This window comes from Grus americana, chromosome 3, assembly GCF_028858705.1.
Source record: "Grus americana isolate bGruAme1 chromosome 3, bGruAme1.mat, whole genome shotgun sequence".
NCBI lineage: Eukaryota > Metazoa > Chordata > Aves > Gruiformes > Gruidae > Grus > Grus americana.
In genome coordinates, this window is record NC_072854.1 from 33,514,000 (window position 1) to 33,539,155 (window position 25,156).

The window sequence follows — 25,156 nt, forward strand, 5'->3', positions numbered from 1 at the left end:
GGATAAATGGAGTGAAAAGCTTCTGGTGAGTTCTCTCTGGTTTTTGAATGATAACTAAAATTCTGTATCAGTCCTGACTGTAAGCTGTTTCATGCCATTTACCTTATTTTGTTAGACTTCTGTCATTTTTTAAAAATTATTTCTATGTTCCATGTATATCTGTAACTATGGAAACCATGAAGTGATTAAAAGAAGTACATTTGATGCTTCTGTTGCTCATCAAGACAGCCAAATGTTCAAATTGTTAGACAAAACTTTTTGTTGTTTTTAAGAAGCTTAGAAGAATATACAAAAATGATCTGTGAGATAACGATTTCTAGTGTAGCTTAATGGTCTATGAAAAATGGAGATGTTACACAAAATGTGACTAGCAATTAATGGCTACTACATTACCAGAAATATATTAAGAAATTGAAGGAAATTCAGGCAAGAGAAATAAAGTTGAAAAAGAAACTGATCTATGAGGAAAGAGTGAGAACAAAGCAAAGCTTTCTGAAGCTGTGATTGTTCCTGAGGCTTAGAATTCTCCCACTGCTGAGGAAGTAAAAATACTGAGGGTGAAACTGGGTAGTGTGGACAAGATGAGTAAGGAGAGAGCATGTGTAGCAATATAAAAATGGCTTTAAATAGGGTAAGCTTAAATACAGGGCCTGTTGAAGAATCAAACCATTGGGATATATGGGATTGCTGAGTTTAAAAAAAAAAATGGTCTAAGCCTCATCATGATGACCTGTGAATAAATAAAGCCTGTACTGTCTGATGATCCATAAGCTTTTTATGAGGGTTTGCTTTATTTTTCCAAAAATGAAATTCTCAAGCCCAGACAAATCAGCCCAAACAATTTATAGAATCATAGAATCATTTAGGTTGGAAAAGACCTTTAATATCATCAAGTCCAACTGTTAATTAATACTTCCCGAGTCTCTTTGATTTTTTAAACCCTCCTTTCTCTTGATACAATTCTCTCTTCTGTCTCCCTCCAAATTGTAAGTTTGTAAATTTTGATCATTTTACTTAGAAGTAGACCTAAAACCAGAGCTACAAGCAAGTTCAGGTGCAAGGTTTCACCGATTTGTCCAAGCTATAGTCCTGCTTTAGGAGGTCACAACTGTAACTGAGACAAGCAATACAATTTTTTTTTAGTGTGTTTTTAGTGATGTGTATTAATTAATTTACTTGTGTAGTAAATTTAGAAAAAAAAAACAACTTACAGAGGGAGAATATTTCAAATTACTGTATTTAAATGCACCGGTGTGAATTTTTAGACAAAACCAAAGACTTCTCCACTAGCAATTTTGGTTTCTTCCTTGGACTCCAAAGGCATTCTCAGAGAAGTACCTTGTGATAGTGACTGGAACCTGGCTGTGTGCTGGTTTAGAGATATTATTTCATATAATAACCTTATAGTTGCCTGAATGTATCACTTTGAACACTCAGCTTGCTGCAGGATTATTCTAGAGAGTCTCTCATTTTTGTGGAAGTTGTCAGGACCTTTCAGAATGATTGGCAGCTGTAGCTGAGAGATTTTGGCAGAAGGACATGTGAAGAAAGTCAGTGGTTTTTGTTTTATTTTTATCTTAAAATGACTAGTAAAGCTGTTGCTAGCAGCAGTGTCAACAAAACTGGCATTAAAACCCCTTTTGATGTTAACTCTTGAAACATTGCTCCACTGCACCTTTTCTGCATTTTTCTATTGGCAGTTTGTAATTGTGGCTTTAAAAACTTAGGCCAGGAATAAGATTAGGATCAAACTGTGAACTGTGTGTTCAGTTGCCTAAAAGTAGGCATCTGATGCCTTTTTTTTATGCCCTACAGTATGTAAGACACATACATATGGCTAGCAGATGCGACGTATCTCCTGTAACAATCTTGTACCCTCTTAAGTGGCATGTGGCAGCCAGGGGGGATATGCTGACTTATCTCTAATGGCACTCACCTATCATTGGGCACAGGATTTAATTTTATTTTGTGGTGTCTACTTGAGAGTGAATGGATTCTCTTTGGATGGAAACTTAAATACTTGCCACGCCCATTGGCATTTCTGTGAGGACAGAAAAAACTTAAGCATCTTACTCTGATCCTTATTCCTACACTTAGGATCTGATTTGGAAAGTTAACATCTCAAGGCAAGCAGGAAGAATATGAAGTGTGCTCTCTAGTGCAAATGGAAAGTTCTGATAAGGTGGACTTTTGAACATCCCTCCTGGATGCTCTTAGTCAAACATGTAAATGGCACTGCAGACTTTAAGGTGACATGTAGTTCTGTGAGCAGCAGGGCCTCATTCCCTATGAACATGTCTTGCGGTTGAATTGATGTGTAGGTTGTGATGCCAGTAACAGCTTGCACTGAGGAAATATTTATAGGGCTTTTCTGGAACTGCCTATTTCATGAAACTCTTAAGAATATAAACCCTTGAAAACTTCCATGCCTGTGCAAAATTTTATTACATTTGTCCAGTGAGTTAAAACATTATTGGAGTGTGTGGGGAGAAAAGGGGAAGAAACCAATCATCTGTCAGCATAAACCTCTTTTTCTTGCCAAACTGGGATAAAAATATCAAGCTGAAAACCTAAGTTATGAAGAAAATCTGCTCTGCACAGGAATGGAAGAACAGAGAGTGCTAAAATTACTTTATATCACAGTCCCAAAATGGCTGAACCCTGTATGTCTGATGAACATCAGTGTGGGCAAAGCGATCCTCTCCCTGCCTGGAGGGGAGAATGGTAGAGAATTAATTGTACTCTCCTTTTAAACCCTTTAATCTAGAGGAGAGGCTTCAGCAAAAAAAAGCAGAACCTGGACTCCTCGGCTACTTCTTTACTAACAAATTAAACCTGGTCTGGGACTGTTCCTAGGCATTAGAGTATCTTAAGTAGTAAACCAACAGAAGGCTGCTTGGCACAGTCTTGGTCTTCTGCCCACCAGCACTTTCTCGTCAATTTTTCCTGGTGGTTTGGGAGTTTGGGTTGCTCCAAGGCTTATCTCCAGGAGGCAGTTTGTATGCAGCCATCCTAGAGATCCTACTAGAGATGCAAGTTACTTCATGTCGTTTGGCACGAGTGCTCAAAATTGTTTCTGTGCAAGTTGAATGTACTAGTATGGGTGTCATTTCAAGATGTAGTTTAACAGAAGATGGCGACCCACTGCCATAGAGAAAACATCCTCTTCATCCCTCTGTTCCTGGCCACATGATTTCACTACTCATCATACCCCTCCATGAGAAATACAGATGTGACAAAAAATGACACCAATTTAACAATATGGATAAATTTCTACTATGTTCTTAAATGCAAGTGGCTCCTGGGAGGACCTGACAGTCAAGGGTGAGGGTACAAGGGAGCATGCAGTATGGTGAAGCTGGGAATGAAGGGAGAGGACAAACCTGGACAAGGAGAAAAAAAGCAAGAGAGGAGGGAGGTGGGGAGAAGACCTTCCCTTTTGATGAGCAGGAGCCATTGGATGAACTCAGCTGTCTGTACAGTTTTGAAAAATATGTGTAATGAAAGCTTGGATTCACAAGCACATTTTCATTAGAAAGGTAGAGTTGTTTACTTATTTAGATTTTGGACTAATGTAAAGATTCAAATAGATTTTCATCTTAATTTATTTATATTTTAATGGAGTGAAGCCGTCATGACACTTAAACTAGGATTTTAATACAGAATTCATTTTGATATAGCAAAAGAGATTAATGTAATACTGTATACTAATTTCATGGTTTGCTGCATGTTTTATGTTATCCCAGAAACATTAAGTGATACACAGTCTAACTTAATTCTGTGAATGGTTTCATAAGAGCAAACTGATACCATTTCTTCCCTCTGACTTTCAAGAGATGACTTGTAGGATGGTGGTAGAGCTCTGCTGAAGTTAATGGTGCCTCAGGCAGAGGAGAGGGTCTGCCTAATTAGGTCTGTCTGAAATAACCAGTGTCTTCTAGAAGTGCACAGAAGAAGGTGGCTGAAGAAACATTAACAAAAGGAATAAACTGAAAAGTTGTGTATACACCCTTCAGAAGGGAAATAATTAAGGTAGCATGAAGGTTCATTAAGGAATAGCTTGTGGTCTGTTATTTTAGCACACTTGCTACCTATTTTGTTGTACGGAGATGAAGTAGGATGCATGCGAGTCAGTGTAACTGTGGGCTTGCCATTTCTAAACTCATGAAGCATGAAGGAGCGTGCTCCTTATGGAGTCTCCTCAGAATCCGGGCTTGGGTGAAGGATCTGGGGAACTTGCTCTGATCTTAGCCTGAGTTTTGCCTGGCATGTGTCACACAAATGTGGTATAAAGTTTGTGTCCCCCCTAATGTGACTTTAGGCTCCCAGTGCATGTCTGGAAGTCTCCAAATTTGAATTCGAAAAAAGTCTTCTTCTGCATTCTAAAATGCAGTTTTGAAATATGTAATCATGCAGAAGTTTTTTAACTGAAAATGCTCTTTTTCTTTGTGTGTATAGTTGTATATATTGTTTACTATGGGCTCTTTCAAGTTGGAATTTCATGTTGTGTTAGTACAGGAATACTGTTCCTACTCATTGTGGATCACATTCAGCAGTACCCGTAAGAGTAAGTTTGAGGAATATTTTTTCTGTGAATGAAATACCCCGTATTCCACGTGAAGGCAAGCATGGGATCCTTCTAGCATGTTTTCACGCAGCCTGTAAAGTTTCCACGTGAATCTGTGTGGGAACTGTTGACCCACCTCTGCTGAGTCCTGTATGTGCCACTTTGGTTTTGTTATGTAGCAGTAAAGCCCAGAACCCTTTGCTATGCTGTGAAAATGCACATTTTTCCAGAGCCATGTGTATGAACCCTTTGAATGAGGAGCACCCCTTTACTGGTTCTCTTTAACAGCTTCATGTGTGGACATGCATTGACCTGCGCAACGATGCAATAAACCAGAACCAAACCCAACAACAAACACCAGACTCTGAATGTCTTGAATGACTTACTGTAGCACTGCATCAGAGCTCACCATCCAGAAAAGAGTAAACAAACTATTTTTGAAGTGGCAGGCCAGAGTAAAATTGTCTAACACTCTTCATTTTACTGATGCATCACGTGGAGGTCCAGAAGCCACATTAGAGAACTGTAATCCTTCATCAGAGCATTTGTTTGGTTGCCTAACATCTGTGGATTGTTAAGATAAGTTATTACACAGACCTGCTTTAGTTTGGATTAGTTTGGACCACATCCCAGTATATTCAATCAGGATATAATTCCTGCATGCTGCTAAATCGCTTGCTCCACATACTTCTCTAAAAATTTTTTTCAATATACAGTTTTGTCACTGAAACTGTTCTGTCACCTCAAGTTTTGTTTTTTTTTTTTTTTTCTTCTTAAAGAAAAGCTTTTATTATTTTTCCTTTTGGACTGAATGTATCTCAAGGCAAACGTAGCATTTACTAAGTCCTGAAGAGATTCCTAAACAGGGATGGTAGTGTAGCTTCTATGTGAGTATAATGCAGCTTTCCTACATGTGTAATCTGTGGTGATTGGTATGTATTGTGTCCAAACTGCAGTGTTTAAAGACAGCTGTAAGAAAATGGGTTTGTATTTACATGTCTAGTATTTCTTCTTTCTGTATTGTGTTTATTTGTGCATTAGCTATTCCTATTTGTTTGGATCTCATTTTGCATAAAATTAATTATAACATCAAAGGTGGTTATGTAAATTAATGGTAATTTATTGATGTTTATTACCTACTTTACACATATTTTAAATGATCAAATACATTAAATAGTAAATGAAGTCTGTTACTATCTTTACACATTTAAATGTGCTTGCATACATGCACACATATGTAATTTAATTAGAATATTTAGATTTTACTTTAGTATTCCTTCCTTTAAACAAACTCTAGTTGATTTATTTTTTTATTAACACTTTTTTCAACCTTCCCTGTAAACTGATAAAATACAGGCAATGACATATTTTTCACTGACTTTAGTTTGTAGTACTGACATAGATTTTATACACAGACACATGTGCATGCACACTCTTGCTGTCTAATGAGCTAACAATTGTGTCAGAGTCATTAAAGACATTTAAAAATCTGTTTGTTTTTTTTCCCTGTTAGTCTTGCTGGTTTTTTTAAATACTTGTAGTAATAATAATACTAGATAGACTAAAAATTTATTCTACAAGAGGTAATCTGATAAGATGAATCTCTGTTTTGTGAGGTGTACTAGATGAAGGAAATAAGACATTTTGGAATCAAGGGGTTTTTTTGTTAAAGGACTAGCATTTATTTTGTCGAAGTTGCTATTCCTATCATCCTACTGAAGGTTATCTGTTTTTATCATAATACATGTTTGTGCTGCTGTTGGAATAACTGTAGCTTTTGATTAAGGGGGTTTTTTTTAACTAAATAAAATTTTAGTAGGTATTTCATTATCCTTCTGAAATAGAAGAAATATAAGAGTGATCTTTTGATAAAGGCACAATCCAGATACAGGGAAAAGAGTCTCAGTGTGGTTTAGTCAAACAGGGGAGAAATGGTATTGGAAGTTCTCATGTAATCTTCAGACCTAAACATATAGTCTATTTTACAGTGTTTAAAATAAATCTTAATTATGATAAATATGTAAAATGCCTGACATTTTCATCATGCCATGTAAGCCATGCACTTCCTCCCCAGGCCAGAGAATAAGAGAGATCAGTACCAGAGATCCTGTTGCAATTTCTTCCCTGAAGTGATTGTTTTTTCTGTTCCTTTTAAGTGTTGTATAATTTTGTGACTGTTGCATCATTCCTGTTTTTACACAAAACAATTTAAGCATATTTTTCATTCCAACTTTTATCATCCTTCTTACCCTCTTTAAAATTTTACCCTTTCTTTTACTTATTTCTGAAACAGAAAGATTTTCTTTACTGTTTTCCTTATTAGCTGTCAGCTTTGTTTCCTCTCATCTCTTTTTTTATTTCTGACAAAATTCCTACCTCTTGTGTATTCTTCCTGCCTTTTGCCTTTTTTCTTCTTCTGCCTCAAAACTCCTTTTGTCTTTGTCTCAATTTTTTTTCTTCAATATTCACACACATTAGAGTTCCGATTAACCTTTGATTTTTCTCAAGCGATTTACTCCTCTACATAAGACTGTCTTGTATTGTATATAGACCTGAAACATAGGGTCTTGCTTTACTGTGTGTGCTCCTGTTTATCTGTGTATGTGGAATTTAAAAAAAAAACAAAAACGTCCTAAGAAGCACCATTTATGTACACAGCTTGGTTTTGATTGCCAGGGACACATATTTAATTTATTTGTTTATTATTTACAGCTATAACTCAAAGAGATGGTAAATGATCATTTTCAAGTAGTACAAAATGTGGTACTTTTGCATTCTTTTCATCGGTGCGTTTAGTTCTCTATTAGTAGGTTTCTTTAGGTCTTACCTTACATCATTGGTAAGTAGTTATTGTGGATGTAGCTAAAACCATGCACAGTAAATGCTGAATTTATTTGCAGGATAATGTTGAGTTATGTTATGTGAGAAGAATTAAAGGGAAATACTGTGCCAATTGTCTGTGATGGCGGAGGTTGGGAGTTAGCTGGGCAGGACTCTTCCACTCGAGGTACAAGTGCCATTTACAGTCTGGTAGGCTTGTCCTGACAGCCATCCACACCAATGAAACCAACCCAACAACCCACCCCCACAACTGCATCAACACCAGCAACAAGTGTTGGTCGTGTTGTCGGTGTTTATTCAGAAGCAAGCTAGGGCTGGGCTGAGGGGGGATTGCTACAGGTAGGACTGACGTGCATTGACAGCACATTTTGGAGAAGCTCGCGTAGCATGTGCCTGTAGGATGCTTGGCTTTAGCCAGTGCAGTCAGTGCTTGGAGAAGCATGTTCTGGCTCCTGTCATGAGCACCAACCTCACCGGTTTAGCAGACAGCAAGAGATCGTACCTGCTCTGTGATAGTGAGCATGTATTTCAGGGTCTGAGGGGTAGCTGCACTGACTTTTCTTGTTGTCTTCAACTAGGTTATGTGGGTATGCAATTTATGTCGAAAGCAACAAGAAATCCTAACGAAATCCGGAGCCTGGTTTTTTGGAAGTGGACCACAGCCCTCACCCAGCCAAGACGGAGCACTGAGTGATACAGCAACTGGTGGAAGCTCGGATGCACCGAGAGAAAAGAAAGCAAGACTTCAAGAGCGATCAAGATCACAGACTCCCTTAAGTACAGCAACTGCCTCATCACAGGAAATCTCTTCTTCCAGTGTGCAGTCTGACCGTAGGAAAGGAGCAGAAGTATCACAGCCGGCTATGGGCCCGGACCAAAAGCAAGTTTCATCAAGGTCTAGAAGTGAACCTCCAAGAGAGAGGTAATGCTTTCTGTCTTGATAGAGCCTCGCAATTACAAATGCTAGATCTGTAATATTACACAAGGCTGTCAGCTGGCCTTGTGTGTGTTTAGAACTGTGTAAAAACAAAGAGTAAATTGATTTACCGACAGGGGAAGGGTACGTGTTCATTGGCCAATACATTGTCCAATTTGGACTTTGCAACAGAAATGAGGGAAAAAGTAATAGTTATTTTTAGGGATATTCCCATGTACTTTAATGCATTTTGGTGTACACTTTTAATATAGAATTGTAGGTTACTTTTCAATTTTAAATTTTGTAGGTATTTTAAAGTTATTAAACAAAGAGCAAGCCTTTAACTTAATGAATTAATGTACTAGAATTAAAAAAACAACACCCAAACAACACCCCCCAAAAAAACCCCAAACAAACAAAAAAACACTCTGTGGAGTTTTGTCAGATATCCTTATGTGTTATCTTTTTATCAATGATTGTATTATTTTTAATAATAAACCAGGAACTATTAAAAGACCTCATTTACACCTGCAAATAAACATTCATGAAGAACAGTAGTAGTACCATCTTGAATTCAGAGCAAGTTGTATGCAAGAATAAAGCCAACTGGAAGCAAGCTATTATATTTTAAGTGAGTAAATGAGTAAATTCTTGAGCTGCAGTCAGTGTAATGAACGGGTTGAGGAGTAGCAAATCAAGAGAGGATAATGTGATGAAGCAGTTGATGTTCTTTTGGCTGCTGCCTGGCAGATGGCAGAGTAGTCGAGGAGGGAGCCTGTGGCAACAAAACAAGTCTGCCATAGAAGATTCTCCCTTGGCCAGAATGGTTGATGAAAATGGATGAGGAACAGTGGCTGGTAACTTAATGTGTGAGTGAGGTCTGTCTGGGTTTAATTGTACCAAAACTCAGGTTAGTGTTACGTATATGTAAGTTGTAAATGAACACATGGTGCTCTCCCCTGATTCTGTTGACATTTTTCCCCCCAGCACTTGGAAGACCCCCAGAGCAGTTATCACTCAGCTGAAGGACAATTTTAGGGCAGCAAAATGCTTTCTATTTCTGCGTTGCTGTCCAAAAGTGAGATGGTTATATCAATTATACAGTAGTAATGTTCTGAATGGAGCGCATCTATGGTATCTCAGGTCCCATTTATTGCCAAAAACTCAGGAGGAACAGGAGATGGAGAAAGAGGAGAGAGGAGCCTAACTTGGAACTTGCCTGTCCTGTCGGATGCATCTGTAAAAATCTGTGATATGTAATCTGAAGATGTATCAGTTGTGGAAGGGAAGATTCAGTGCCACAAAACAAAGTCCTGGTGACTTTGTCCTGCTGCAGGTTCATCTAAAATACAGTGTATAACTGTCTTCAGCCTTCTTCAAAATTGATGGATTCATATGTGAACTGGTAAACAAAAGGACAATTGGAATGATGAGAGAAATAAAAATACCCAGTGTAAGGGGATTTTATGATTCTTTGGCTTGCTTATTCTCCCAAAACAGAAGACGAAAGAGGAGAGACCAGAATTTTCAGGCAGCTTCATTATTCATTGTTTTGTACTTTGGCTGTATACAGAAATAAATTACATTTTTCATTTTCTTTTATTAACAGAGAAAGGAATGCCATTAATTTATCTGAAGGAGTCAATTTGCTTTTCTTTATATGCTTATGAAATGGGCACTTCTTTTTAGACTTTTAATAAGATAAAGCAAACTAGGTCAAATATTATTGTTTCTGGAAATACTCTTTTGCCTTTTTTTTATAGCCATATTAATTCTTTCTGTAATGTCATTGTGGGAAATACTCCATTTGGTGGTGGTTATATTTATACTGTCAGGGTGTTTGAAGTGAATTGTGTGTATGTGGTTAGTCTGTAACCCTCATGACTGCTGCCAGAAAAATGGAGAACATATGCCAATACTCTGTCATAGGGCTGCAGTTACTACCAAGATGATTTTGAGTCTTCCTACTTACGTGGGTAAAATATTTTTGTCTGCATTTATCCACGTTAATATTCTTTGTGATTTTACTCATTAATTTACTCATCTGTAATTTATGTTTTTATGAACTCTGGAAGTTGTTTGGTATTGGAAAATAAAAGTACTGCTGGAAGGATTAATAGATTTAAGTCATGTTAATGGCTCCAGTACCTTTTTACATGTTTTGCCATAGCTTATCCTGGTTTATAATCTATTTACCATAACAGTGTAAACAAGTATTTTTACTTATTTTATTTCAATTCCTCAAATTATTTTACTCCTTTTCATTGTAGGAAGAAGACAATATTGGTTTCAGACCAGAATGGCAAAGGTTTAAAGGGTGAGCGTAAGCGCGTGCCAAAATCCTCACTTCAAAAAGAAGGACCAGCAGAGCGTAAAGAACGGCACGAAGGTAGAAGGCTGGAGAAAGGCAAGTCACAGGACTACCCAGACTTGCCAGAGAAACTTGAGGAAGGCAAAGTGCCTGATGATGAAAAACAAAGGAAGGAAGATGAATATCATACCCGTTACAGGAGTGACCCCAATCTGGCAAGATATCCTGTAAAACCGCATCCTGAAGAACAGCAGATGCGCATGCATGCAAAAGTTTCTAAAGCTCGGCATGAGAGAAGGCACAGTGATGTAGCTTTGCCACATACAGAAATGGAGGAAGCGGAGGTACCTGAGAATAAATTAGGAAAACGCTCACAATTACAGGGAACTCAGGACAGAAAATCTCTTGTGGAAACTCAGAGGTCGTACTCTATAGACAGAACAGGTGATGTAAGAATTTCTGTTTCTAAACAATTAACTAATCATAGCCCACCAACTCCCAGGCATAGTCCAGTTCCTATAGAACACGTAGAGTACAAGAACCACGATTCCTTTAAAAAACAGAGCCGCCTTGATCCTAGCTCTGCTATTCTCATGCGAAAAGCAAAGCGGGAGAAAATGGAGACCATGCTAAGGAATGATTCCCTTAGCTCTGACCAGTCGGAATCAGTGCGGCCATCCCCTCCAAAGCCTCATAGAGCAAAAAGAGGCGGAAAGAAAAGGCAGATGTCAGTTAGTAGCTCAGAGGAAGAAGGGGCATCAACACCAGAATATACTAGCTGTGAAGATGTGGAGATAGAAAGTGAAAGTGTCAGTGAAAAAGGTAAGGACCTTTATGTATATTATGCACATGGCCATGGTTTGGGGAAAAAAAAAATCTGTATTTTTCTCTCTCTTTTGCCTCTTGTTTAAACATACACCTTTGTTTTTCCCCTTACCTTTCTTTTTTTTTTCCAGTTGAGAAGTGTCTTATACCTGTTTACATTTGGTTTGTAATGTTTCCTTTTGCATTCTTAGATGAGGTGGTTACAGGTAGCATCAGCTGATGAGTTTCTTTCTCATTCTCTTCCCTCTTTCACATAGAACTGACAGAATTTAAGGGTTCTAGTTTATTCTCTCAATAGTATCTGTACTCCTTTGGTCATTGCTTCATCCTTTTGTCTGTATGCAGAATAATTTTCTGTGAATTGATTGAAATGGAAGGTGAGTTTTGTAACAATTTGAGAAGACCACAGTAAAGCATCACAATCTTACTGACACCTCAGCCTTAAGATATGCAAAATTTTACTACATTTAATAAAATATCAAGGATCTGCCAAAGTTCATTGTTAACAAGGACAGGACATGGGGCAAGAGGAGTGTTACATAGGAAAGAAATGAGAATTGCCTAACATGTTTTCTAGATGAATTTGCTCCCAAGCTTACAAGTATGTTTAAAATCTGTTATTTCAGTTTGCCTTCATCTGTTGATGGTAACAGTCAGCAGTGAGGAATAAGTGTAGTACACTGTGTGCTTTTAAACAAAGTCTTTCTTCTGGCTGAGGAAGTTAATCAAATTCGTGAATGGTGAACAGATAAAATAAGCATCATCAGAAAAGACTGTGGTAGAACCTACCAACTGTCTTATAACCCTAATTTGTCTTTAGGTGACACTACAGTGAGCTGAAGGCTTTTTGTATCTTTGGAAGTAGCTTTTAGCTCTTTAGTTTAATTATCTGCATTTGTAACTTGAAAGTTTTCTGCTGGTGTTCATGCTCAAAATGTCAACGGCTTGTCTGCATTGCCTTTTAGTTCCTGGCACTGTTTCCTGACATGTTTTGATTCATATATGCTAACCTGTCTGTCTGTATCTGATGTTGTGGTCTCCTGACATCCCCTAAAGCTCCAGGTATAAATATAAAAAAAGACAATATTTCTCTCCTATCCCATTTGAATAGCTGCTTGTTTTGGCTTCCTGAGCACGAACTTTTCTATTCAAAATAGGGAAGCTTGCTTTTCTGCTCATTTTTAAGGACGAATGATGATCATGCCTCTGAAATCTTAATCCAAATTCCACTTAGACATAAAAAACCCTCACTTTTTTGACTGGGGGGGCTTGTCAAACACTAGAACATACGGCACAGAGATGTTGTACAGTCTCCATCCTTGGAGATGCTAAAAACCCAAATGGAGAAGGCCCTGAGCAATCTGCTCTAGCTGACCCTGCTTTTGAGCAAGGGGTTTTGAACTAGGGTTTTGAGCAAGGGGGTTTGAACTAGGGACCTACACAGGTCCCTTCCAGTCTCAGCTATTCTGTCTTTCTAAGAGACCACATCTCTTTCCCTTATTTTGTGGCAATGTTTTATGCTGACATTTGGATTTGTGTAATTTTCCTTGACTTCCTCTGTTGGTAGTAGCAGTCTGTAATACAGCATTTCCTTTCCATCTTTGTTTTTTGCTTTCATTTATTTGCATCAATTTGAGGTTGCTTATGAAGTAGTGTGGTGGGTTGACCCTGGCTGGGGGCCAGGTGCCCACCAGAGCCGCTCTCTCACTCCCCTCATTCACCAAACAGGGGAGAAAAGGCATAACGAAATGCTTGTGGGTCGAGATAAGGACAGGGAGAGATCACTCACTAATTGTTGTCACGAGCAAAACAGACCGAACTTAGAGAGGGAATTCATCTAATTTATTACTAGGCAAAACAGAGTAGAGGAATGAGAAAATAAAATCAACTCTTAAAACACTTCCCCCCACCCCTCCCATCTTCCCGGGCTCAACTTCACTCCCGGCTTCAACCTTCCCCCCCTCAGCGGCACAGGGGGACAGGGAGTGGGGGTTACGGTCAGTTCATCTCACGGTGTTTCTGCTGCTTCTTCATCCTCAGGGGGAGGACTCCTCTCATCGTTCCCCTGCTCCAGCATGGAGTCCCTCTCACGGGGTGCAGACCTTCAGAGCAAACTGCTCCAGCGTGGGGTCCCCCACGGGGTCACAAGTCCTGCCAGCAAACCTGCCCTGGCGTGGGCTCCCCTCTTCACGGGTCCACCAGTCCGGCCAGGAACTTGCTCCAGCGTGGGCTTCCCACGGGCCGCAGCCTCCTTCAGGTGCCTCCACCTGCTCTGGCGTGGGGTCCTCCACGGGCTGCAGGTGGAATCTCTACACCCCCTCATCCTTCCTCCATGGGCTGCAGGGGGACAGCCTGCTTCACCATGGTCTTCACCACAGGCTGCAGGGGGATCTCTGCTCCGGCGCCTGGAGCTCCTCCTCCCCCTCCATCTGCACTGACCTTGGTGTCTGCAGAGTTTCTTACATCTTCTCACTCCTCTCTCCGGCTGCAAAAGCCCTCTCTCTAAGTGTTTTTCTTCTTCTTAAATATGTTATCACAGAGGCGCTGATTGGCTTGGCCTTGGCCAGCGGCGGGCCCGTCTTAGAGCCGGTTGGCATTGGCTCTGTCAGACACAGGGGGAGCTTCTAGCAGCTTCTCACAGAAGCCACCCCTGTAGCCCCCCCGCTACCAAAACCCTGCCACGCAAACCCAACACAAGTAGAAAGGTTTTTTCCATATTCAGTGAAGAGTGTCATTATAAACTGGAAGGACAGTGATGTGGAAGTCAATCCAGGCTGAAAGTCATTGATACTGATATCACTATGTTGATATAGTTTGCTCTATAATGGTCCTTTGTAAATAAAACCTTTTGATGGTTGCTTTCAGGCTCATGACACTGATCTCAGCTTTTGACCAATTTCCCGTTGTATTGTTAAACCATTAAGGGTTGGACTTTTTTCTTCGGTGTTATGAATCCCAGAGGATTTCAAATGTCACTAAATGCTTATGTTCTCAATCACTGAATCGAGTTCTTGGTTACCTCCAAGGCAGATATTTAGGCTTCCCTTTTAGACAGTGGAGGCTTTAGTCTGTATCATATCACAGTGCTACCTCACTGTGTTTGAAATAAAAATTGTATGTTAGGGACCTGTCGGACCACTGCCAACTCAATACTTGGTTAACATTGTTGAGCATTCTTTGAGATCTTATCTCTACTTGTCAGTAAGCTAGCACCCTGTTATTTGTCAGAATATATATATATATACACATGCATATATGTGTGTATATACATATGTTTGTGTGTGAGCATGCAATACATTCATTACAGAAATATATTTATTAATATAATAGCTGTGAGATGTAGCTGTTAATGGGGTTTTTTTTTGCCTGATCTTGATATGACTTTTGCAATCCTTGTCATGGGAAAAGAATTGGAAAGCCTTTGAAGCAAGGGGTATAGTACAGAAAAAGAGCTAGGAAATGTGAATAAAAATGAGAAAGCAGAAGCATTTCTGGTAGTAAAATATCCAATTATTTTTATAATTAAATTTTCATCAGTACTTGAAAAAATCTGCAGTATTTTGTGAGAATAGATGGAAAGGCAGGAAATTTTCTTGCTTAAGAAAATATTGTAGAAATCCTTTGATATTTTAAAAGAAAAAAATCCACAGTAAGAGGGTGTAGTGTTAAAACAATTATACTAATAATTAAAAAATGCCCCTATTGTAACCGAGGTCAGAATCCCATTCTTTGCAATTTAGCAGCATCATTACAAAAAGAGTTTCACCCATCATTCCTTCAGTGCTTTGCTTGTAATTTGGGAGAGATACTGCACAGGTCCCTAGTTGTAGCGCTTTAGTTTATAAGCCCAGGAGGTCTGGAATCCATCTTCTCTTATCTAAATATCCGCTCAGTCAGAAATCTGGTTCCAAAGTAATAGAAATGGAGCTAGAAAGATAGAATTATTACAAATAAAATTTTTAACTTTGAACAGCCTTACCAGGAAAAACCAAGATCTTAAAATTAATGTTCACATTTGATGACTGCCAATATAAAGCAATCAGAAACTGAGTAATAAATTTTCAGTTCTATATTGAACAACTAAAATAGAAGTTTTCTGTGGAAAACAGCTTGCAGAGATGTTTAAAAGAAAATGATGCCCCACAGAAATATAATGTATTAGTAGAGTGGATAAGACTGTACTGAAAACAAATAGCCAAAAATGACATATAAAGTAGATACTATGCAAAAGTTACTTCTTCACATTTGCATTTCATAGAAACACTGTTTAGGATTACATTTCGCTGTCTTCTGAGCACAAAAAAACCCTTCTAAAAGTGATATTCTTAAATACAAAGCAAGCTAACTTAGCTAGTGCATCCCCTGCTATTTACTGTAACCATTTAATATGTATTTCTTCAAAATTTTTAACAAAATAATTCACAAGCACTGGAGATACTTTCTTTCCAAAAAATAAATGTCTTTTGCAATCCACTGGGATTGCAGAGGACCCAAAGATTGATGTCCAGTTGTTTCCATGTTGGAGTAAATCTAGAGAAAGAATTGTTTAGCGATGTCCAAAAAGGTAATCTCAAATTTCTTTTTAAAAACATCTGCACTATTAATGATTGCTGATAATTGTTTTCATCCTATTATTAATGCAAGCTGTAGGACTCCTTATTCTGAAATTTGTAATAGTTGAACATTATGTGGACTGAGTTTCCAGTGACAACGCTGTCCTTGCAGGGCAAAAGGAGTCCTCTTAGAAGGCATAAATTGCATTCATACTCACTTCAAAGACTTGCTAGAATAACATAAACCAGACTATTACAAATGAAATCCAGACCTCATTTTAAAACTAACAGCTTCTGCCTACTGCCATCCAATGAAGAATGCAGATTAATTTGGAGTAAGTTTGAGAAAAAATATTTTCTTTAAAGTTTAAAACCAAGAATTTGCATAGAACTAGTAGGTTTTTGTCCAGATGAGGTTGTATGTAACTTTTTTTATCCCGTGATAGATACAAGAGATATTTTAGACTTCTGTCATGCAGTCTTTGAAACTGGAAGATAAAATAGTGTTGGAAATTGGAACAATGTGAGGAGGTACTGAAAGCTGCTCATGTACTTTTATGTAAATAGATGTGCTAATGGTTTTACATTTTACATACTCATTGTTCATATTTGCCTAAATGTGTATGTTGTTCACACTGTTTAGGCTTGGAAATATGCGTAATATGTGCATATTGTCAGCAAAATGGTAAAAAGCTAAGTAAAAGTCACTTTGTATACTTGCTAATGGATTTAATTGTGAGTAAGGAGAGCATGATAGAGTTCAAGCCTTGTTTGGAAAAAATCCTCCTGCAATGACATTCCAGTAACTTTCAGTGAAGATGTGATTGTTTCCTTCATACTGCCTTTCTTACAGTACCAGGAGGAACAGAGCGACCTGGTTTTGTTTTGTTCTTATGACATTACCCTTCTGATTAGAAAGTGTCAGGGGCAGGATCTTACTGAGATCTTGTGTATGCACAGGTGTGAAGCAGGGAGGTTGTGACCAGGAGGAGTGGACCTGGAGGTCAGAAGGAGAAAGGGATGCTGTGGTTTGCAGATGAATGAGTCAGTGCTGGCTCAGCTCCAGGAGGAGAGGATCTGACCCCCTCTCCATCCTCTTCTGGTGTTTTGAGTGCTGGTTTGGGTGCTCATGCCTGGGGGTGCTCCTGCAGGAGGGGCAGCATAAATTAAATCCTTGCCCCAGTGATTTATTCCAAGTGCTGTAGCACTGTTGGCAAGGAAGGTGGCTTGTGGGCTAAGAGAGAAACCACACACATGCGGCAGGGTGTATAAATGGACCTTAAGAAAACATCAGGAAAAGGCTAGAGAGAAGAGGAGGCTGGTTTTAGATGGTTTTAGCTAAGCTTTTTCACTGAGGTATTTTAAATCTGGAGTGTAGGCAAGTCAAGTTGTACTGTAACATCTGTTAGCATATTTTAACATCTGTTCACGTGGAGAGTTGGGCATGGAATTTTAAAAAGTGCTGAATTTGTTTAAAAATGTGACTGAACTTTAGCTTAGAGTAAAATAAAATACCTTTGATAGGAAGATTGTTAGTTCTTAGAAATTAGTTCCGATTTATCTTCTAGTCCTTTTGCAATAATTTAGATCTACATCTGATTCAGTTTTTAATGAAAATATAATCTAAAATGGCTGTAGTTTTAGAATTTTGGTCAGTGCTAGCATTATTCAATGCTGTCAATATTCAATGCTTTTGAGTAGCTGAAATTATTTACAGTGCTTATGGAGTTGTAAATAAATACTTGTTAAATTAGTGTTGGGCAGTAAGAAATCTGTTTTGTGTATATAGAACTATGTAAAGTACATACATGCATATGCAAATGAAATAAGCTGAGCATGAGTGGGAAAAAAGTCATACTGTTGCCAAGAAATCCAATACTTCACTGAGATACATAACAATATAAATAGGCATGTCACAGAAAATACGTAGCTGAGTTCTCCTTTAAAATCCTAATAAAGCCCTTTCTCCAGTTTACCTTAAGTAGGTTGTGAACATGCTGGAGGGAGTTCGCAGAAGAGCAGCGAGACTGACCGAGCTCTGTGAAACATGACATGTAAGGAAAGGTGGGATGGATTGGGGTTGAATAGTCTAGGAAAGGAAGGAAGGAAGGAAGGAAGGAAGGAAGGAAGGAAGGAAGGAAGGAAGGAAGGAAGGAAGGAAGTGGTAGGAAGAAAGGACTGGGCTTAAATGGGAAAGAAGAAACTGAAGTGCTTCTCTCTTCCCCAGAAGGATTAAGTTATGGCTAGGGAGATTGAAGCTCAGTGCCAGAAACTGTGTCAACTCTGAGGACAGATAAGCGAAGTTAAGGATAACTGTAATCATAATTTCTTACTCAGTTGAAACAGAGGATTCCTGGAAATAAAAATCAATTTCTTCATAGCTGCTCTATGTTGGAAATAACTGCTGTTGTTCCTGTGGCAGGCTCTGGGCGAAGGTCGGGAAATCTGGGGCTAAATCCACAGTACTCCTGACTGCAGCTTATCCTTTTTTGTCACCCTTTAAGTAAAGATATTTGATAGGCCTTTCCAGTAGAAATTTATGTAATAACAATCTGATTTTTGAAAAAGAAAAAAGAAATGCCCATTTTGACTTTTGGCAGGCAGCTAAAACAACCACGCAGCCATTTGCTCACCACCACCACCCCCCCGCTCCGCCGCAGTGGGATGGGGGAGAAAATTGAAGAGGAAAAAAAAAGGTAAAACTCATGGGTTGAGATAAAGACAGTTTAATAGGACAGAAAAGGAAGATGATGATGATGATAATAATAATATATACAAAACAAGTGATACACAGCACAATTGCTCACGACCCGAAGTCAAGCCAATGCTCAGCTAGTTCCTGAGCTGTGATGCTTCCCAGCCGGTCTCTAGTTATATACAGAACATGACGTCATATGGTATGGAATATCCCTTTGGCTGACCCTAGTTTGGGTCAGCTGTCCTGGCTGGGTCCCCTCCCAGCTTCTTGTGCATCCCCCACTTTCTCGTTGGCTGGCCAGTATGAGAACCTGAAAAGTCCTTGATTGCTTGGCAACAATTAAAACCATCAGTGTGTTATCAACATTATTCTCATCCTCAATCCAAAATAGAGCACTATACTAACTGCTAAGAAGAAAATTAACTCTATCCCTGCCAAAACCAGGACAACTTATCAAGAGACATGGAAGAAAATGATGTCATAAACTGTTAAATCTTGAGTTCTTTCTTACATCTCTGGCAGTTGGCAAAGCATTATGTTTCATTACTATTAATGTGCTCCGTCTTCTGCATTGCTTGGTTTTTTGTTTGTTCTTTGTCGCTTACCTTTCTCCCGCACATCTAATTTATAAAATGGCAATGAATTTCTCCTAATAATAATTTATCCAGTAGTAAGATGAGTGTTGTAATTACAAAAAGAAGGATAATAAAGCTTGGGGGAATTAGGATCGTATGTTCAAAGAGACTTAACACCTGACAAGCAGGGTAGCTTTCATTTCAGGAGTTGTGAGAGTGTTTGGACCTGTAGAGAAACCCAGGACTTCTCTAGGTTTCTCTATGAAAGCCCAATCCTCAAGAACATTCAGCAGTTTTCTTCCATATAGAAACCACTGGAGGTAGCAGGTGCAAGAAGAGCAGTGGGAGCTGTGGGTCATGGAGTACTTTTTAAGGGTCTAAGAAGGAGCTGAGAGCTTTTGAAAAACTTGCCCTAATTTTAGCTGCTGAGCACTTTTTAAAGTGCAGCTCTGCAGTGAACTGGAGTTAAAACTCAGCTAGTCTGAAACATGGCATGGTGTTACAGCCAGAGGATGATCCTTTCCCCCACTCTGTCTACTACTGAGTATTTTTTATATGCATATATTTTTTTGTATACCATAACTTTTATGTGAACTGCTGCTCAGGATTTGCTATTATTCTTTTGATCTGAGAGCTTAGAGGAAAAGGTGAACTGTGAAGGATGAACCAAACTATGCTTGGTAAAGCTGCATAACTGTGGATGGTCTGTGCAGCATATTGAAGGACGAGTTTAGGTCTCAGGACTGAAATCCAAACCTTTTGCTTTTTTCCACCTGTATGGGGAAGCTGCCTCTCTTTGGGTGAAAAATGAAAGTCTGTGAAAGAAAAAGGTAAATTAATTATTGGCTTATTTTAGAATAATACATAGACTTTTATTAATTTCAGAGTTAATTTTAGTTAATGATAGAGTTAACTAGGAACAAGCAATCGTCTGATTCTGTTATTTTCTGACAAAGATAATTCTGTTTCCTCTTCTTAGTTACAAGGATTCAGTGTATTCATTCTGATCATAGTAAATCAGATTGAGTCCAAACACAGGGGTTATACCGCATGGTACTGAGTATTATTAGAATTTTGTGTTAATATTTCTCTGATACCTTTGATGTCATTTTTTGCTTATAATAATGCACTTAATTACTGTAATACACAGGAACTATTCCAGTTTCTTTCTTTCACTACAACTTTGAGTAGATAGACTGAAAAACTTGATTGTGTCAGAAAGAAGGTTAATAATTATGAAATGTCTGTGTTTCCTTTGACTAAATAGGCATGGTTTCATCCTGTTCCTGTCCATTCTGAATGTCTGCCTGAAAACTGTTTTCCCATCTTTGCTCATGTTTTTGTATTGCTCTAACCCTTCCTTCCTTCCTTCCTTCTTTCTCCTTCTGTACAATATATGAACTTCACAATCAGGGACTCCCCACCTACACTTTGCAACCACTTAAGTTGATTCTTTTCTCCATTTCACCCATGATACCAAGCACGGGAATTGTATTTTCAAATGTGCACATCTCATACCGTCTCATTGGATATATTTACTGTACTAGTAAATGCAAGAGCCATTCTTTGACATCTTTGGCCAAGTAACGAAACATGGTGCATTTCCATGTGATGAAGTTCTTGCATTCTTCAAGAGAAAGGGTGCATGGGAGCTGTCTATTAGGATTTATTCTTGGCCTGTCTCCTGCCTAGAAATAAATGGGAAGGTGCTAATTGACCCAGAGCACAACTGTTCCAGGGGTTACTCTAATGACAGAGCAAGACAGACAATCTACTTGGCGCTAATACACTGGTATAAATGTAGTCACTGCTTCTTAATTGTTCATCTGCCTGTTTTCTTGTCTTGCATTTAAATTGCAAGTTCAGTGGAGTCTGGGGTTACATTTTGTGTTTGTACAGAGCCTAACTTGGTGAGATTTCAGTCCGTGAGTGAGACTGCAACTTGCCTTGATGATAATAAAATATTATGCTTATTTAATGCAAGGACATATTATTACTAGGTACCTTTTTCTTCCAGTTATCAGCATCCAGCAGAATTTCAGATTACTGTCAAGCGTCCTCTGTCACGCTTGCATTCTCTTGTGGCTAACTGCAGGTTGCCTACCACAAGGGATTCAACTGAGCCTAGATTCCTGTTCTCACTACCTATTAATATGCTGTTAATCAGTTAAATTACCATTTGGTTTGCCTGCTTGCTTTTCCTATCAGGTAACAAAGTGATTCGTGTATGTATACTGTTACTGCTTATAAAGATATTGTGGAGCTATTTCTTTCATATAAAAACCCCTAGATTTCCATACCTTACAGCCTTTTTCAGCTGTTGGGTTGGGCTTTTTTCAGTTTGGTTTTTTTAATGTTTTTTGTTTGTTTCTTTTGACTGATGGAGTCACCACTAAAGGATATGACAGCTTGATGGTTGTGTGCATGGGACCTTGCTGCTCTATTCATTTTTCATTAGTTACTGCCCCCCCGCGACAGTTTTTAACACCTTAATATAATTGTTCTGATAACTGATCATGTTGCTCTTCTGATCCAAGTAGAGGACTCTTCCAAGATTTTAGTTCAGAGAGACGGGTTTTGTTTTGGCTTGCCCCTCAGCTTGAAGATATGTAAGGACAGTGCAGTTTTATGGTTTTATGTTCAGTTTGATAGTTGGTTTTGGGTTTTTTGCATAAGTTCACTGTGAGAATAGAAAGCCTGCAAGCAGGGTACACAAAATGTAGGGCAACAGTGATTATTTGTTGGCTAATGCATGTAGTAGACAGCTAGGACCTGCATGCTGCTAGCCTAACTGTTCATAAGTTCACCGCCTCCTTCTGCAGATATTTAGATTGCTCTAAATATTAAGAGAGTTGAATTAGTTACTTTTTGAGGTGCTCCAGCACTTGAAATCTCTGCATTTGTACATGTTTAGCTTCTTAAAAATATCTCTCTCATGCATGAGTCTCTCAGCTCATTCCCTTGACTGACTGTAAAAGCAGTATATGAAGAGCTTTCTAATTGTTAAACACTTTCAACCTTTGAAGTATTTTGTCTCAGAAATGCTGTAATGATATGCAGTAAATGCATACCTACAGCAATGTTTTTTTAGACCCTCAATATTAAATATTTTCTTACACTTTCCAGCCACGAAGCACCTTCTAATACTACATTTTATTCGGAATATTTTCTTTTCACATTTGCTTCCTGTCTGTAAACATAACCTTTTCTATTTTAGAAAAGCAAATATCAGCATTCTTTACTATGTGACCTGTGGCTTTGCTGTACCTTATATGCAAATTAGACCAAGTCTAATTTGGTCTGTTGAGCAAGTTGAGAAATGTGCAGGGTCAGCATGGCTCATCTAAACTTCCCAAATCCAAATAATGCCTTTGAAGGGAAGGTGGGCTGGTATTGGAACATTAGACTGAAAAGGGTCTTTGACTTAATGTATATTGTACATCTCACTTGGGCCGCAGCTAGCATGGGATTATTTTGCAATTCTAAAAGCAGGTCTGTAAGGAATTTAAGAATACGTTTAACTTTCATTACATAGAGGTTTTGATTGCATATAGGGTCCAAACTTAATATCCCTTTGGTGTTAGTTGTGGGAGCTATGCGTGGTGGAGAAATAAGGAAAATGGTTATATTCCTTGGGTACCTCTCAGTTGTATGTGTAATTTAAGACAAAATGTTTTCAGACATGTAGCAAGGAGAAATGAAGCACATCACATGTTTATCTGATTTTAATTTGCATGTATTTTATGATTTAATTGTGTACATTAATTTCTAGGATTTAAAGTTTCATTTTTTGAAACCTAGTCCTCAATTTGGTAATTCTTTCCTCTGCAATATGAGCTTCAATTCTAAGTAGTTATCCTCAAAATGATTGTTAGAAAAATGTTCTATTTAAAGCAACTTGGTCATGTTATTATGCCAGTTTTATAAAGGATCTGAGTTCTCGGTATATTTTAGAATTGCCATGGAATAGCTTTGGGCAGACTTGAGGGCACTTCTCTTTCCCTCTAAAAATCAATGGTGCTCTAGATTTGTTTAGGAGTTGTCCTTCACAGAGTAGAAGTGGCTTTCTGAATCAGACCTGAGCCTCAAAATTTACTTCTTGTAGGTAAGAGTTAGTGTATGTTTTAGTGGTTGGCTTTTTATTAATTTGATTTTTTTAACTAAAAATGTAAGATATCTTTTCACTGGAAATGTAAACTCAAATATGAATGTAACTTCAACTGTAAATTCAAATCAAATAAGCTATTTCTAAAGCTTTACTGTTCTTATTAATGTTTATTAACTAAATAGAATAAGATAATAATTAAAAATGTAGAAATATTTGTCTACTTTTAGAGACCTAACTATATTAAACGTTCATGAAATTTTGTTTTTCAGAGATTATTTTTATGTTATGCTATTAAAAGAGCTTAGTGCTATGAATTTATTTTATTGTGTTGCTCAGAGAAGAAGCAAGCACCACACATGGCTCTTTTTAACCCGTTAGGCCACATATTCTTAACCATTAAAGTTGTGCTTAATGAGCCGCTAGATGGAGCAGTCAAATCTAATTTGTACCTATCACACTCTGTTTATGCAAGACAGTTTCTCCGTTAGCAAAGAGAGAGTCTGGAAATGCAGGCATGCCTTCCTACTCAAACTGGTAATTTAAAAGCCTTTATCTCCATGTGCATTTTTCCATAGGCAAATTTACATTGTCCTGTAGGTTGGTGTCAGAAGACGGTGTATGGAATATATTCTGGATATGGAAATTACACTGATAAGTATAGCTCTGCAGAAGCAGTTAGTCATTACATGAGTCCTATCCTCGGAAAAAAATAAACATAGCAAGAAAAAGGTACTCTTTTTTGAGGATCATGAGCCAGATTTTCAAGAATTTTGGGAAGCTTAGAGATACACATTTACAGAGAACTCTGTATGTTTGTGCTCAAGAAATCTTGCTGATACTTCTGGTGAAGCTACATATTTTCTTCCTACTTAGCCAAAGCACATTTCCTTCCAATGTAATTTTTTCTGTGACCTAATGCATAAGAAACACCTGTTTAATGAGAGCACACTGTGTTATCTTCAGGAACACTGCAGTAAAGTAGGTTCAGGAGCAGAAAGAAAAGATACAATAATGTATGTGAATGCTTTCATGTTCTTTGTTTTATTGTAATTTCATGAGATTAGTAAGACAAGAGTTTTTTGGGGGGCATACATGCATGTGAGTATATACGTAGATATTTATATGAATTAGAATGTGTGCGTGCTATTAGAAGGCACGTGTGCATTCCAGTACATCTGTTCCATTTAAATACTTCAGGTGTCATAACATGTGCTTTTAGGGCACTGATCCAGAGTGGTGTAAGAGGTGGTGCATGAACATAAAAAGTCTGTGTATTTTTCTTTTATTCTTTGACTTTGTAAAGTATTTGAAAGTCAGACTGTTCTGCATTAAAGATTATCAGCAGGTGCCACAAGAGAAGAAATGCTGTTCTGAAGCAGCTGGATACAGTCCTTGGAGTGCGTCAGCCCTGCTCCCACATCTCAGGTGGGAACTGCAAATCCTGGCACCAGGCTCCTGTGAGTTCTGGGTAGGAGTGACAGATAGCTTTGCAGAGCAGGGAGCTCATGCTGTGCAAAAACATGCTCCCCAGCTGACTTGCTTTAACCTGTGTGCAATTTATTCATACAGTTCTCACCTGAATTGTGAGATGAGCAAAAACCTCTTTTCAGGCGGTGAATGCTAATCAGTGCCATAAGCTGAGGGCTAGTGAACAGCCAGTTTTTTTCCAACTCTCCAAAATCCTGGGTCACTCAGACATACAATGCTGGTTCTTGCCTGTTGTGCTCCAGAGCTCTACCACAGCAAGTTGGTGTAAGTTTGC

The 25,156-nt window shown here is 38.4% G+C and overlaps 1 protein-coding gene across 42 annotated transcripts in view; it reads left to right on the forward strand.

Moving 5' to 3' along the window:
- RIMS1 (regulating synaptic membrane exocytosis 1) overlaps positions 1 to 25,156 on the forward strand; it is a 350,364-nt gene that overhangs the window by 146,323 nt on the left and 178,885 nt on the right. For all 42 annotated transcript variants that reach the window (XM_054820922.1, XM_054820925.1, XM_054820924.1 and 39 more), the window contains 2 exons: positions 7,987 to 8,330; positions 10,595 to 11,457. In XM_054820922.1, the coding sequence (XP_054676897.1) occupies positions 7,987 to 8,330; positions 10,595 to 11,457 (1,207 nt within the window). The remainder of the gene's footprint in view (positions 1 to 7,986; positions 8,331 to 10,594; positions 11,458 to 25,156) is intronic.